This window comes from Protomyctophum bolini (genome assembly GCF_963924005.1).
Source record: "Protomyctophum bolini genome assembly, chromosome: 22".
Taxonomy (NCBI): Eukaryota; Metazoa; Chordata; class Actinopteri; order Myctophiformes; family Myctophidae; genus Protomyctophum; species Protomyctophum bolini.
The window spans coordinates 15,096,520-15,113,588 of record NC_137883.1 but is presented as its reverse complement, the minus strand read 5'-3'; the positions used below and the strand labels follow the sequence as shown (position 1 = coordinate 15,113,588).

Sequence of the window (17,069 nt, the reverse complement as noted above, 5' to 3'; positions counted from 1 at the left end):
AGGGTTCTAAGTTGAACCAAAGTTGTTTTATATGTTAGAAATAGGTCAACAATATACAAATGATGCTAGTTTTGTGGATTAATGTGTAACCTCGTGTACATACTGTACCTGCTGCTCTCCCTCCCCCCTTGTTCTTCTCTTATCTGAAATCTATGAATGAGCTTGCACAAACATGATAGGACGATGCAATGTGTTCTGACTCTTCTGCTCCTGTCCTGTACACTACAGTTTGTAGATGGTCGTTTGGACCTGCTGAACTCAGGGGAGGGCTTCAGTGACGTGTTCGAAGAGGAGATCAACATGGGCGAATACGCCGGTGAGCTCATCACACATATTGGTGTGCAGTGGTGGGAAAGTACTCACACGTTTTACTTAAAAAGTATCAATACTGCAATGTAGAAATACTTTCCTTACCTGAAAAATTCTGGAATTCAAAATGTACTTGAGGAAAGGTACAAAAGTACTGACATCAAAATGTACATAACATACATAATGTACCAAAAGTGAAAGTACTCATTATGCAGACTGTCCCATTTCAAGTTTTCAAATGTATACAAATCTTGTGAAAATAGCTGATCTACAAGCTCACAGTGTGTCGCATTGTGACGCATTGTGAGCTATTGTGGACAATAGAAAAGAAAAGGAAAACATGAATTGAATGGTACCATTTTTTATTTCCCTCATTTAAACACTTTGCCAAAGTACAAATAGGAAAATATTCCAATATTAGCACATATATTAGAAGAAGCATGATTTACAAGCTCTCAATGTGTCTCAGACTCACTGAGAGCTTGTAGATCTTGTAGATAATACTTTCCGTTATTATTTTGATATTGGAGAATTTGAAGTGGTCAAACTATGAATATGTGCAGAAGCATCTTCCATAAAATCCTGGGATATTTTATGAAAGCAAATGTTTAGGCCTCAGTCTGTGGTTTCTTCAGTTGGTTGGCAGTATACTGTAGATTTTATTTAGCTTTAATCCAATGTTGGCAACAAAAACTGCAATAATAATTTGAGGTGCTCCGATCGGTGATTAGCTGATTTTCAGTTGGTATATAATATAGTTTTGCATCTTTGTGACAGGCTTAAACATTCTCCCCTTCCTTGCCACACACTCAGGAACAGTTTTGACATAATATGATAATTTGGACATTTTAAATCTTCCCCTTACGCACAAGATTGCCGATGGGAAGAAAAACGCGATCGGGATCGGTCCCACAAAACCTGATCAGAGTAATCTGTCTTCTTGACCTTGATCTTTTCCACCCATCCAGTCACACAAATCCTCTGTCCGTTCCACAGGTAGTGACAAGATCTAAATCCTCTGTCCGTTCCACAGGTAGTGACCAGATCTAAATCCTCTGTCCGTTCCACAGGTAGTGACCAGATCTAAATCCTCTGTCCGTTCCACAGGTAGTGACCAGATCTAAATCCTCTGTCCGTTCCACAGGTAGTGACCAGATCTAAATCCTCTGTCCGTTCCACAGGTAGTGACCAGATCTAAATCCTCTGTCCGTTCCACAGGTAGTGACAAGATCTACCACCAGTGGCTGCTAACTGTCAAGGTGAGACGCATGGTTCATATTGCTGTAACTAACAGATAGTCCAACTTTAATGCATTGCTCAGTACACGTATTGTAGCTATCTAGGTCAAGGGTTAAGTACTGAACCTCTTTTGTTCTTGCTTAATGTAAATTGCTCTGGATTAAGAGCGTCTGCTAAATGCCTAAATTGTAATTAAAGCGCAACTCCAGGCTAAATAACGCAATACGTCTTCCTACTTATGTTGATCCCAAATGACTTGCCATGGGGTCTATAACGACACGTTGATGATGTCTGTGATGTGTTGTGTGACAGAAAGGGGGCGGGGCCATCTTTAACACCATGAGGACCAGGGCCAACCCTGCCATGAAGACCGTCTACAAGTTTGTAAGCAATTGACCTTTGACTGCTACCTATAGACCATATATGCAGTATGCACACGGCGACCATCTTGTATGTAGACCCTCCAAAAATGCTTCTAAATGGGCACATAATCGTGCAAACTTCCTGCATATCTTATCTTGCAACTTCCCACATATTTCACTGCATGAAATCTCACATATTTTGCCTATTTCGCATTTGTCATTTTTGTTTTTGAAACGCTCGCTTTCAGGCAAAGCAAAGTCCTGCTGCCTACTGTACTGCATTATGTGCAAATTAAAAACAGGTAGTTACTCAGGGCTGTTGAGTGATATCCAACGAGTGCTTCCAAACGCCAGCACTTTTAAAATGTATCTCCTACAAGGAATGTCTTGACAGAAAGTGGCTCATAACATATGTCTACAATGATTTTTATGAAACAAACACTTTGCAGTTAGAAAGGTGCTGGTGGCGTGTTTCCTCCTCCGCGGCATCAGTGCCCATACCCGAAGGCGGGGTTGGCGAAAGGGCCTTTCTGTGTGGAGTTTGCATGTTCTCCCCGTGTCCCCTAGGGTAGATACCCTCACAAAAACATGCAGTAATCCTGGTCTCTAAACTGCCTCCCCCTGGCCAGCCGGGGCGCCTGATGGAGGGGAAAGGAACTGGTTGGAATAACGTGTTCCTTCCACGCGCTACGTCCAACCAGGGAAACTCCCCCTGTCAGGTGCAAAGGAGCAACTTGGACACTCAGGCATGAAGGGAGCATGAGTTAAGTTTGGCATCCTACTAGTCCTACATACTTACACCTAGCAACCCCATTCTAGCCTACTTAGGTTCATCTTACGGTGGACATGTTTGCCTGAAAAAGAATCTTTGAGATGTTTCATAGTTTTAGAAATATAGTATACAGTTGTCTGAAAAACCTATGCTTCTGTCAGTGGTTCTCATACATTTTGAGGGCAAAGAACCCCAAAAATATACGAAAATGGCCGCCGACCCCCATCTGCAAATATGTTGTTCCAGGGTCCTCCCAGAAGCAAATATTTGAGTTAAAAACGTTCACTCTGAAAGAATATGTATTCAAAGATTTGCACCACATTTTCATGATTTTGCAAAAATAGCAGATCTACAAGGTTGTAGCGCGGCACTCAGTGCCGTGCTATGAGCTTGTAGATCTGCTATTTTTCATTAGTTAAAGTATAACATAATACTTAACCCATTTAGGCCTGACGTCGGGAAAAAAAAAGCCTTCTAACAGTTTTCTGAAAAACCCTATGTTAGTGGTTCTCAAACATATTCATGTCAAGGACCCCATATATGACATTGGCCGCCGACCCCCATCTGAAAATATGTTGTTCCAGGGACCTACCAGAAGCAAAGATTTGAGTTAAAAACGTTTCGCTCTGAAATAATATATATTCATAGATTTGTGCCACATTTTCACGATTTTTCAAAAATAGCAGACCTACAAGCTCGTAGCGCGGCACTCTGTGCGCTAGCTTGTAGATCTGCTATTTTTCAATAGCTAAAGCATAACATAATGCTTAAAACACCAAAATGGGTTCCCGTACTGAATGGGTTAAAACACCAAAGGGGGTTCCCTCCCAGAATGGGTTAAGACCTGAGGCCGATTCCGATTCAAAAATGTTCAAAAATGACAGATGTACAAGCTGAGAGTATACTTCTAATTGTTGCATCATTCTCTCTATCCATGATATCTAGGCGAAGGACCACGCTAAAATGGGCATCAAGGAAGTCAGGAGCAGACTCAAGCAGAAGGTATACAACTCTCTCTCTCTCTCTCTCTCTCTCTCTCTCAAAATACTGTACAGAAGCACAAAAAAATTAACCCATGTTCAAGTTCATTTTCTTGTGTCCTATCCTGAAATCAATGTGTATTATTGTGCTTAGATTTTGCATATTTTGTACACATTTTGTACCTGTTATATATTTTTGTATTTGTGTATATTCAAACATGTTTATTATTGTGACATGGGAAATTGGTTGATTGGTTTGGGCTTAGGTGGCAGTAGTCACCACCCATCGTTAGAGCCAATCAGTTGTACCCCTTCCTGTATATAGGTGCACACCCATTCCCTGTCACATTATTCCTGAAGAAGATCCTATAAGGGATCGAAACGTCGAATCTAATAAACCAGTGGAGCTGAGTTTCATACCAGTGTTGCAGACTCTATTTTTCATCAAGTTCATATTCTTAACGGCTCTTCATGTGTTCAGTTCGGTTGCTGAACCCACATAATTTATCCCAGCATAAACTCGCACATAACGTTTTTGGTCTAGTTCTTAGAGGAGCATGTTGCTTGGTGCGCACAGCGGGCCGAGCTGAGATTACACCTGAACTACTCAGCTAATGCTGTGGGGGTTCCATGTTTAAAGTAATTTCAAAGTGTTTACTTGGTTGGACTAGCGCTCCGAACGGCAACCGCATCATAACAGCTTTCCCTTTCAACAACGGTCATGGCAGCTTGGTTACAACCGAAACGGACTTCCTCTTCCTCTTCAAAATAAGAGCCACTTGTAATGATTAGTCAACACTAGCTTTACTTTTAAGTCTACTTACAGTACAAGACGTACAGTTGTGTTCCCTTCGTTTTTGCCTGGACGTAAAATCTGAATCGCTGGGTTTTCAGATGTACCTACGGGTAATTATTCTCAGCCACACCCCAGTCCAACCCCCAGATTCTTAGCCACACCCATAGATTTATTTAATGTGCATTAGTGTGGCCATTAAGCGTGTGTGTGTGTGTGTGTGTGTATATGTATGTATATATATATATATATATATATAAATAAAATAATAAATTGAGGAGTCTGATTTCACCTTCCCAGGGTAAAACTTCTTTGTAAACCCAATATACTTTTAATTTAGCTTTTAAATTCACATTCTGTATAGCTGACTGTGTCTGATATGTTCTATTATGTTACTGGTATTTTGTATGGACAATTTTCTGTCTGGGCATGTGGGTTTATTTTCAATATATTAATGATTTCCATGATGGCCAGATGAGATCTGAATAATTCTGACACAGACTAGATGGGCAACCCCAAATTAGGACAGAGTCTGTCTGTGTCTGTCGCGAGAGCCACGACAGACACACACACGGCAAGCAAGAGCCTCGAAGCGAGGCCCTCGCTTCTCGCTCTCACTTTTCAGTACAGTACAGTACAGTACCACTCACTTCAGCCGGGTCTGATTTTTTTTCTACAGTCAGAATTTCACCCGTGTTTAGTGATAGAGTGATAGAGAAAAATCCCTTTCCCTGTTTTATTATTTTATTTTTACTGGCCCATAATCACATGTCCCAGTAATGGGTGGACCAAAGGAGAAGTTCACAGCTCTATTATTCTGCCCCCCTATGATAGGGGCATGATATCTATTTTCTTTTCTTTATTTTGTGAAAAGCCTTTGTAATAGCGACATGAAAAATAAACTTAAAGTCGCTGAGAGGCGATGGGATGGGCCATGGTGTCAGACGCGCTCCGTCGCAAACAAAAGGAATTGTGCAAATGATGCATTTTAAGGGTTTTATTAAAGCAATGTAGATAACTCATAATGGTGCTCAAACGTAAAGCAAAATGACCACAGCTACAAAGTAAATAAAGTAAATGAAATAAAGCGGTCAACAAAAGGTATGGCGTCCCACACACCCCCTCTCTCTCTGTGTCCACAGCAGGTGAACAGGTGATGTTAAAGGTAACCTTGGGTCCGCCCCTATGCCCGTCAATCATCCACATCAACACCAGTGACAGCCTACTCATTTCATTGACCGAATGTATAGTCAACATAACCAAACCATTTCATGGCTCTTACAGCCTTGATGAAATATTCAAGAACAGTACCTCAAGTTGCTATGTATTGCTGTACTGCAAATTATTTGATGAGAAGTATTTGTTTAGTGTTCTAGGGTTAAAGGTTGTTCCAATAACAACAACAAATATCTGACATAAAGTGGACCCTGTGACCTCTCCAGGAGCAAGCAGAGAACGGCTACACCACTGCGGGCGTGGCGGCCATCGAACACGACGGCTCGTCTGGCGCAGAGCAGAGAGAGGGAGTGTGGAGCACCCTGGACCACCGCAGGCCCGTCACCGTGCACTTTGGACAGGTAGGCAGAACCACACCACCTACTGGACAGGTAGGCAGAACCATGCCCGCCCGCATCGGAGAGCCTATACTGTTCATGAACCCAGAAATGGTGGTTAGTATAAACTTTTATGATTCAAATGTCATCTATAGGCTTAGAAGATGAGATGTTAAAAGTTGCATGTTGAGCAATTTGAGTTATTAGCATAATATGTGACCATACCCATTAACATCCTGTATAAGGCAAAAACATCAAAATGTCATCATGCTTTAAGTAGAACGTGACATGTCAAACTAGGGGGGTTTCATGATGCTGAATCCATTCCAAGTATTATTTTTGCAAAACAAAACACTCCTTGGCCTAAAAATGGCCATTGCCGTCTTGACAAATGTGATGAGCTAAAAGTGGCTATGGCCACTCTTAGCCCAAGGAGTGTTTTTTTTTTTTTTTTTAAACAACCGCTATTTTCGTGCTCGGACACAGCCAGGGATGGACACAGCCAGCCAGCCACCCACAGACACACAAAGCTGTGTAAGGAAGTGGTTGCACCACTTAACAAAGCTGTGTAAGGAAGTGGTTGCACCTCTTAAAAATAAAAAAAATTGTCATCGAATTCAACGGTGTCTGATGGAACGCGCAGAAATGGGAAATCAAGATTCCTTTTTATTCATGCACGCCTCGACACATCATCACGCATCACATTTTTGTTCAAAGGAAGTAATTCAAATTGGATTTTGATGTACTTTTCATATAAAAATACACAAAAATGGAAATGTTCCCATTGTTTTGGCATAGTTGTTAGGTATGCCCTATGATGACCATGGAAATGGTTTATAATGTGTGGAACTAATCTAACGTATTTTTCATTTCACTACGTCTTTAATGCGCTCCGTATTTTTGTTTTTGTATTGTATTGTATTCCTATATTCCTATATTTGTGTGTTGTTTTATCATTGACTTTCTTGTTTTGCTGGGGGTTTGGTACAACGTGAGTTGTTTCCACATGCTATATGAATACATTTGATTTGATTTCCTCCACAGGCGCGGCCCCCCAGGCCCCTGATGATGAAGAGACCGTCTAGCAATGTAGGCCTGGACGCCACCCCCGACCTGTACGTTATTATCACTATAATATATAATTATATATTCAATGTACTAGGCCTGGTTATTAACACTAATATATTATAATACAACGTAGGCCTAGGTGGCAACCTGTATGTTATTAACACTACATTATATATATAGTATATACAGTGTGGGCCTGGGCAGCAACCCAGACCTTTATGTTAACACACCAACACTTATAACCCATTAAGACCTGAGGCCGATTCTAAAAATCTCTAAATCATACCAGTTTTATGAAAAACCTGTATGTTGCTACATCAGTGGTGCTCAAACGTTTTCATGTCGAGGCCCAATTATATGTATTTGGCCGCTGACTAAAATGACCCACGTTGGCATAGATTTCAGCTGTTTTCAGCATGCAGCCAAACCAAAATCTTGTCTTTTAACCACTGTAAAAAACTAAAACAATGTATGTATTGTTTTGTTATGAAAACACAGGGAAACATTACATGCTAAAAAGAAAGTCTTACCCTACCTACATATAAACGCTCCAGATTTTGCTTTCTTCTTTTCCCTTTCTTCTTCTTCTTCTTCTTCTTCTGTCGTCTGTTCTAGCTGTGGCCGCCCTACGCGTCACTACACAGTCTTTCTGTCGGAGGATTCGTCAGAGGACGAGCTGCAGCGCGACGACCAGTCTGCCTCGGGCTTTAACGAAACCTTTCTCTTCTCTTCCTTCGAATGGTCTCCCCTGTAAGCCAGACGACATACTCGAGTCGTGCGGCGAAAGCAGCCGCCCTAGCAAGTTCATGGCGCCATGTCGTGGACTCGCTAGGGCGGGGCTGTTTACGACGTGAGACGGAGTATACGTTTGGCTTCATGCACTTCTCTGTTTGGACACCTGATCGTTCAATCATTCTTTCCGTTTCTCACAATTTCCTTCAGTTGGTTTGTGTGCATTATTAGAGGTGACTGCCCTCAGTCACCTGACAAAGTGTCACCTGAGGGCAGTCAGGTGACAAAGCACTGACTAGACGTTAACCAACCCATTTTGACCTGATGCTGCATTCACATGGGATCAGGCAAGCGGTAGACGGCAAACGGAACCACCTGCTGCACTAAAATTACTTCCGGTTTGCCGTCTGCGGTCTGCCTGATCCCATGTGAATGCAGCATGAGGCCGATTCTAAAAATGCCTTCTAAATCCTTACCTGAGTTTTTAGAAAAACTTTAAATATGTATTTAAAAATTACAAAAATAATATGTTGCTATATACTGTACATGGCAATAACAACCCCAAAAGGGATTATTCATAGCCTGAATAATTAAGTGACTATAAGCCCCTCCCCAAGGCAGCAGTTGTCAAAGCGGCAGTCTTTTCAATCAGAATAGTAGGAGGAAAGCAGATGACGTTGTTGTCAATCATGTGGCTATGGCTAACCCGTTTGCTACCCAAACAAACACAGTCAATGAGCGCTACTAGCATGTAAACAAAAGCGTTAAAATATGTCGGATGATGATGTTTATATAACCTGTCGTTTCTGTAAAGAAACTATTTATCATAGGTTGATTTAATAGCCAGAATGATACGGTCGCGAGTCACCGCAGTGGGGGCAGCCATGTTTGTTGTTTGAGGCTGTTGAGTGATGGGGCTGATCGCTGATCAGCCAAATCAGCTGCTGCGATCAGATTTTCAATCAAGACTGATGCCGCCGTAGGCTGTGTCACCAGACCTGAATCGCCAGGAAATCTTTCGAGGCTAGGTTATTGAGGCTCCCATATATACTTTATTTATTTTATTTTGTGCCTATCAAAGTCATTTTGTTTATTTGTTTCCTTATAAGTTAACTTTTTTTCTGATAGAAACCTAAATAAAAGTTTTTCAAATGTATTTAATTTTTCAAAAATCTGGCATGGGTCAGACTCCAGTTCAATGCGTGTACTGTAAACTAGCATTACATTCACCACTCCACACTGTGCGAGTCGCGACTTGCAGCCAGCCGCGACACTAAACAACACCCTCTTTGGCACCGCCCATGCAGGCCTCAACCCTACCGCTCCCTGAAGGAGTTGGAGTCTGCAGAAGGCGGCAGCGGCCAGGGGCCGGAGCACCACACAGCCCCGCCCAGCCCTACGACGATGGCCGCCGCAGGCGACGTTCTCTCCAACGTAAGTCTGCTGGGGGAGCTGTTCAGCTGCCAGGACGAGCCTGAAGGCACACAGCCACTGAGCCTGGCCAAGAGTCTGGAGGACCTGCGCACACCCAACCAGCTGTACACGTTCACACACCAGGTAACGAGCCCAACCAGCTGTACACGTTCACACACCAGGTGACAACGAGCCCAACCAGCTGTACACGTTCACACACCAGGTGACAACGAGCCCAACCAGCTGTACACGTTCACACACCAGGTGACAACGAGCCCAACCAGCTGTACACGTTCACACACCAGGTGACAACGAGCCCAACCAGCTGTACACGTTCACACACCAGGTGACAACGAGCCCAACCAGCTGTACATGTTCACACACCAGGTTTTGACTTTTTGAGGTGTATTTGTACTTTTAGGTACAACACACACACACACACACACACACTCATACACAGGCCAGAAAGGAGGACTTGACACACACACACACACACACACACACACACACACACACACACACACACTGCACCAATCAGTTCGCATGGGTGCGATTTTTATTTGTGAATATATGTTCACATATATGCTCACGTTTTGTTTGCGTTCCCTGTGTTGCAGCGCATGGATCTGTCTGCCAACGAACGCACTTGCACACTGCCCGGGCTCAAGCTCTCCCACCCCTACACCAAGCAGTGGAGTGGGCAGGACGACATGGCCGTGCCTGTGTGGGCCTCTCCTGGCTGGGAGCGAGCACCGTCAGAGGCACAGCAGGAGGCACAGCCGCCTGATGGCACCGAGAGCTTTGGCCCGGGCCCCGTCTACCCCGATCCGTCCGGCGGTGAGAGCAACATCACCATACCGCGGCCCCAAGGAAGGAAAACGCCGGAACCTGGCAAGATCCTGGCACCGCACGTGACGAAGCCCCGCACCACGCCCACGGGCGTGCGGGAAGGACGGACGTCCGCAGGGGGGCAGGAGTTTAGGCAAGCGCTGGGGATGAGCCCCGGCGAGGATCTCCTCAAGCCCGCCAGGCCGGAGGATGACGAAGACTTAGACTTGTTGAACCTTTTGGACCCTCTCAACGACTCTGCGCAGAGCACCGCAGCCACTTCCCTCCTATACGAAGGAGGGGAATCCGCTTCTTCGGCCTCCAAACCGAGCCTTCCGCCTCGGCCCAACCTGCCCAGCCTTCCCTGCCTCCCTCCGTACGTCCACGCGACGACACTCAACCCCTTCGCCCATGGCCTGCGCACCACCTCCCCCCTCACACACTACTCTCCGACAGTGGCCGCAAATCCCTTCGCCGGAGTCTACGGCGCGTCTCCCGCCGGGCCATATTTCCACGGCCCGCCCAGGCCACACCCCCCCTCCGCGCTGCCCGAACTCTATAGGGCCTACTCCCCGGGAACTTTCTCTGCTGGCTTTCGGCCACTCGCGTCGGCTTTCCCCCCCGCAGCCGCCGCCTCCCTACCCCGTCTGTCTGCCAGCAACCACGCCCTCTCCGCCCTGACGGACTCGCCCAGCGTGCCCAACCTGGCTCAGAGAAAGCTGCCAAAAACCGGGGCGGATTCTCCATCGGCGGCAACACAGGACTTCTTCGGCGATCTTTTGACTATGGCCAAGCCGGCCACGCCCCCCAAGAAGAAGGCAGACGACCTTCGGACGAGATGGGAGACGTTTGATTAACATCTGGCAATAATGCCCCCCCACCCCCCGGGCTTTACCGTCCCCAAAGTACCACCAGCTGTGCTGCGGACCCTTGGGCAATAAAGCGCGCCTGGTGGCTGGAAGTTGCAGCCGATGCATAAACGCAGACTTCCCCGTCTGCGAGACGCAGGGATGTAAAACGTGTGTGTGTGTGTTTGTGTGTTGAGTTTTGGTCTCTTTTCGCTCTCGGGCAAGAACAGTAGACACATACAGTACGTGGCCCTTGCTTTTCAGCACAACTCACCTGTCCACAGTTAACCCATTAAGACCTGTAACCAGATTCTCCAAATTGTCTTCTAAATCGTGACAGTTTTCTGAAAGACCTTATGTTTCTACAGTGTATATCAGTGGTTCTCAAACTATTTCATGTCAAGGACCCCAAGAATTATATGCAATCAGCTGCCAACTCCATCTGAAAATATGTTGTTTTCCCAGAAGCAAAGATTTCCGTGTAAAACCGAATGTTAAGGAATATATATTCAAAGATTTCTGCCACATTTTCACGATTTTTCAGTAATGGTTGTTCCAGGTCTTAATGGCTTAATTGTTTGATTCTTTGCAGACGATCCTGCTGTGCGCGCCTCGTCTCTGATGCCACCCTATAGTCATACATGCTTATTCCGCTCAATACTTATAGCTACTTTTGTGACGTACAAATGCCAGTGACCCGAAGGGCGAGGGGAAATTATGTGATACTCTTGTAACAAAAAAAAGAAAACAGTGTTTGTCAAAAATGATGCTAGACCTGGAGATCGGTGGAGAAGTTAGTTCGCTATTGTTGATTACCAGCTTTGTGGCATTATGGTAGTTATGACATGTGGCACATTGCAAACATGCAGTTATTTCATCTGTCGAGTTGGGTCATGCCGACAGGGTTTTTTTGGAACGAACCCGCCATCACTTTCCTGATTGCACCACTGATGATAACAGATTATGAACTGAAAGTGTATTTCACGTTTTGATCAACCAGAAAAAAAAGGGTTTTCCCCTAACTGCTCTAGCACTATGACCGTGCCGAAGAATCATGAACGAGGCTATAACTCTCGGGCTTGTGTCGTTAATCCCTGAATTATGTGTGACGAACTCCTGTGAAAACCCTCGATGGGATAAATGACCCACTTTGAATATGCAGTGAGACACTGAATATCTGTAACTCTACAGCACTTCCTGTCAATAAATGCTATGGGAACTTCTTCATCTGCGACTGTATATACAGTATAATCCAAGTTTACGGAACATCTTATAGAGCACTGTTTCACAAACAGTGGGTCGGGACCCATTTGTGGGTCGTGGACACAATTTGTATGGGTTTTTCCTACATTTATTTCAAAACATTTTCAGAAAACATTCCCATAAAAGCAAAACATTTTCATGAATTAGAAACAAAATTTGATTTTCTTTTGTAATTTCAAGAAATTAGAAAACAAATGCTAAGAAGTAGTGAAGATGCTGTTTTCACTAGTTAGGGTTCCGGGCAAAAGTTTAATCTCTTTGGGACTCTCACTATAAAGTTTTGGAACCAGAGTTATAGAGTCTAAAGTACACAACTACTCATCCTACCTGGGTCGTGTTTTTTTGTTGACGCTGCCGAATTAGTTATATTTTCACCATAAACAGTTTATTTATTTTTGGACCACAGTTCTTATATGAGACAGTTTTAACATGGCCCAATGTTCTCCATAGAGAAATTACTTCTTGACACCGGGGATGAGCGGGTGACGCCAGGACTTTCGTTCATTATATTTTAAATTTTCAGTCTGAAACGTTTCTGAATCAATCATAGCGTCGTATCCTTTCAGGCTATGGGACGTTAGTAGCTCCACTACACTGTTTAGTGAGAGACAGATGGCCAGCAAAGCATGTTTGCTACTACGTAGCTTATTTCTAACCTATAATGATTTCAGTTACATATTTTAGCGTGATGATTACGTTTAAAATTAATAATACACTGTCTGGATGTCATCTTAAATGAGATTAAATACAGAGTTGTGCAGCAATGGGAATCAAACGGATGAAATTAAATCAAGATTCCTTCGGGCCATGTTACGTCATCACGCAGCACGTTTTGGTTAAAATTGGCTTCATATGGACTTGATATAAAAATAGAAAATACACAAATTGAAATGTCATTGTTTTGCCATCTATTGTTAAGGTTTATACACATGATGACCACGGATATGCTCTAAAAGTGAAGAAATATATTTTTCATTTCACTACGTCTTTAACTGTTCACTGCTAACGTTTGTGGAAGGAAACAAATGTCTACTGACTACAGTCCATAATCAAAATCCACTTTTTTCACTTTTTGCCTACGTCAGTCCTTCTCAAAGTGGGCTCCAGAGCGACGTGTATCTGCCTTTTATTTTCATGAAACTTCTTGGCAAAATTATGAAATGTTAAGAACTGCTGAGCGCTGAGGCACAGGCGCGGTTGAGAACCGCTGATTAAGTTGCATGATGGAAATGGAATACCTCCTTAACAACCATAACGACCCACCTTGACAAAACTAAGTCATTGGATTTTTTTTCATGTCTCATGAAAGCAGGGAATCATAGTTTCAAATTGACATATTGGTTGTTCAGTTTGACCCACCAGTTTTGGAGATGGCTTATAGAGTAATGTCTCGTTGAGAAAACGGGTCTGAAAGGTTCACTTCCGTGGACACCTATAGCTTCATGTTTAAGCATTTATTTCATATTTGCTTGTCTATTTCAGCTCTGACATGTATTTCCGACAGGCATAGTATGTGAAGATTCTGCCTATGCTAAAGCTGGAGGCTGCACGATAGCACGATAGCAGCCCCTAATACACAACACCTTTGTGTATTATGTGCGGTGGTAGGAAGTCACATTTGATGACATTTTGTAATCTCTGGCACCCAATATACACTGTTTTATCAGTGTTCATTCAACTCTGAGAGTATAGAAATGAACCAAATGGATTTGGTTTCATTTGTACACTCCGAGTTAGAAACCCTTAAAGGGATAGTTCACCCCCTGGACCCCGTGTTGAGAAGCACTGGCTTACACACCCACATGAGACCTATGCTATAGAGGAAATATGACGGACTTGTGGTAATCAGTCCCGCTATTCTCAATTTGGTATTGTGACGGTGTGCCATTATTTTCCTTCAACAAGTATTAGTCATTCCATTGTTTACATCAGTAGAACTCCAAATCTTTTTTTTTTCTTCTTTCATGCCACAGTGGGTCCAATCAACAGACGTCAATGTAATATCGGCTGATATTTCCTCATTGGTGAATATCTGTCCAGTCGTACACGTAAGGTAATCAGCATTTAATATAATAATTAAGCACTTTTAAGTTTGATTTTGTGTTTGATGTGTTTTTATCTGTTTTCTGTTTCTCGTAATTAAAACATGTCATGCAATCATTTGGGTGGTTTCCATTAGTTCACTTAAAGCGTCTTCTCCTACTTTTTTATTATGTCCAGCTTTGAGGGTGTGTGTGAAACGCAAACATTGTCTTAACACAAACATTAAATTCCATTTATAATGAATGGCCTGCTTTGAGTGATTGTGTAAACACGAACAGTGAAAACGAAGGTGAGGTTTCTAGGTCCTGCTCAGCTCAATCAAGAGGACCAGAACACAGGTGCGCCTCCCAGGATCACATCCACCAATGGGGAGGTCAGCTGCATGGATGTATGCAGTGGTGGAAAGTAACTAAGTACTTTTACTAAGTACTTTTACTTAATGCACAATCTATGTAAAGCGCCTTGGATAAAGGCGTCTATCTTTCAAATCCTCAAAAATTATGAAAAACAGCATGCTATAGCCTATAATATGCCGTCCGAGGCTGTGGGCTGAACTTGAACCCACAACCTGTGGCTCACATGTAGACAGCAGCTTATCAATTCAATTCAATTCAAAGGGCTTTATTGGCATGAGAAAACATACGTTTACATTGCCAAAGCAGAAAGAACAATACAACAATACAGCAATACAATCAAAACAAAAATTATGTACTTTGAAGGTCAGAATCTTCAATAGATCAACTTCTGTGTACCAAGATAACTCGATGCAGGTATAGTGCAGGAATATACACAATGATTAGTCTTTAGGGTGGTTGTGTTCCATTTGATATCCTTCTCCTATCACAGCAACTCACAAATCTTGCTGCTGTGTTTGCACATTGTTGTACTTCGCCCAGCAGATATGGGAGTTTTTTGTCATTGGTCATGTTTTCAAAATCTCCGTGTGTGGTTGTAATCTGTGGGAAGTATGTGTCTCTGATGTCTTGGTACAATGGACAGCTTATCACAGTGCCACCATACTCTGAGGGTCTCCTCAGCTTTGCATCTCTTTCTTGTGTTCTTCTGGATGTTATTCTCCAAAACATGCTGCAGAGTGAAAGTAGGAGGAACTAAGCTGGATTTGAACTCACAAACTCTGGCTCACATGGACGTCATCTTAACAAGGGTGCACAATAAATAAATAAATGAATAAAATGAAAAAATAGACTAGCGTGTGTGCGTGTGTGTGCATGTGGATGCGTGTGTGCGCGCGCGCGCATCTTAAGTTTGCAGTGGGGGTTCTGAGCGCGTGGGCGGGGGGTTGCTTGGGCTGAAGTGGGATCCATTCCATAATATCGCACGTGCATGTATTTAAGTCATCAGCTCGTGCACGCCACCTTTTGGTCACACCACCACGCCCAACAAGACGCTGCTCTATAGACAGTGTTTGTTACAACAATCCGTTTGTTTTAATGTAACTTTTATCGACATGTAGGCCTACATGGAGTTAATGAGAGTCGTCAGTGTTACTTTTTACGAGGCTGATGAAAAACCAAACAACTAAGAAGCTGTGGAAACAGAAGTAGGCCTTTATGTCCATCAGCTGATCAAACTCCGGTGAATGTTTTCAGGTGTTAGCCTACTGTTAGCTTAGCTCAGTGCTTTTCAACCCTTCACATGACATCAGGGTCCATTATTTAAATGTTGTCGTTGGATAAGAGTTGTTTGTCCATGCTGTATTGATTTTGTTTTGGTACCATTGGAGATAGCAGGCAAACGTTGATCAAAATGACAATTATTTTACATCTAATTCTAAATTGTACAAGACGTGATTGCCTGGCTGCAGGGTGGCCAGACATCCGGTTTCACGCCGGACAGTCCGGTTTTAGACCCACCTGTCCTCCTCCCACCTCAACCTCTGGCCGGACACATAATTGTCCGTTTTTTTGTGATATACAGTGCTTGTGCCATAACTGTCATTTACGTCGTCTGCCTGGGTATTAAAATCTCCGCAGCGCTGCTCAGCTCCGAAGCGAGCCGGCCACACTGTCTTAAAAAGAGTGAGGGTGAGGCGAGTGGAGACGTTCGGAGTGTTGCCATGTCCGCTTAATTATAAGCGACTTTGGGCTTGTTTTATATAATAGGCTACTAAGCCTAGTCAGGCTTCTTTTGTGCTTGTTTTCATAGACATGGTTGCTTGGTTCTCTTCCAAAACCTGGCAACACTGCCAGTGGGATGGTCGGTTTGTTTGTTGAGCTCTCACAATCACTTTAGTATAGTTGATGCAGAGATAAATAAGCCAAATATGCCGAAATGAAAAACTACATTTAATGAGCAATGGAGCAAGGAACTCGACATCATAAAGAAAGGGAGGCTAAAGCACTGTGAATATATAGGCTACTGGCATCATTCTATGTCCCACACCGATGACCATAAGACTGTATAAAAAAAACACAAGAAAGAGATTAAACATAAAACATATCTAAACATCAAATAAAATAAATTGATTATAAAATGAATGGCCTTTGTGGTACCCTATAATTTAAAAATGTTAATTTAATTAGCAAATATATGTTCTCTGTGGACATAATGCTGGAGAGGATAGTGGTGAAAATCAGGTGCAATAGTAGTAGTAATAATATTAATATCTGGGGGGGGGGGGGGTCGGGGGAGCGAGCCCCGCAAAAAGTGTCCTCCTTTCTGAGGTCTTGCAGGTGGCCACCCATGATTGCACAAGGAAGCAGTAGACGTGCAGCGGATAAGAACATTAAGTCAAAAAGACATTTCAAAGGACACCAAGCAACTCGGGATGCAGGGAGGGGCCTTTTCCGCGACAGGCCGCCGGCCAACGAGGTATTGTTGTGTTTAACTTTGGATTGGTGTTGCG

General features: G+C 43.4%; 1 protein-coding gene across 4 annotated transcripts in view; it reads left to right on the top strand.

The window, feature by feature from the left end:
• The window catches only part of dennd1a (DENN/MADD domain containing 1A), a 31,653-nt gene extending 17,343 nt beyond the window's left edge, over positions 1-14,310 (top strand). Inside the window, exons 15-24 of one of the 4 annotated variants that reach the window (XR_013963403.1) lie at positions 229-337; positions 1,528-1,568; positions 1,861-1,932; positions 3,628-3,684; positions 5,898-6,032; positions 7,053-7,123; positions 7,692-7,826; positions 9,116-9,365; positions 9,839-13,375; positions 13,470-14,310. Coding sequence is in view for 3 of the 4 variants with exons in the window: in XM_080755306.1 (XP_080611432.1) it covers positions 229-337; positions 1,528-1,568; positions 1,861-1,932; positions 3,628-3,684; positions 5,898-6,032; positions 7,053-7,123; positions 7,692-7,826; positions 9,116-9,365; positions 9,839-10,906 (1,938 nt within the window). In the remaining variant the exon portion in view is untranslated. Of the gene's footprint in view, positions 1-228; positions 338-1,527; positions 1,569-1,860; positions 1,933-3,627; positions 3,685-5,897; positions 6,033-7,052; positions 7,124-7,691; positions 7,827-9,115; positions 9,366-9,838 lie in introns of all 4 variants that reach the window. The other 3 variants (XM_080755307.1, XM_080755306.1, XM_080755308.1) reach the window with 3 other exon arrangements.
• The last annotated feature ends 2,759 nt before the right edge of the window (positions 14,311-17,069 follow it).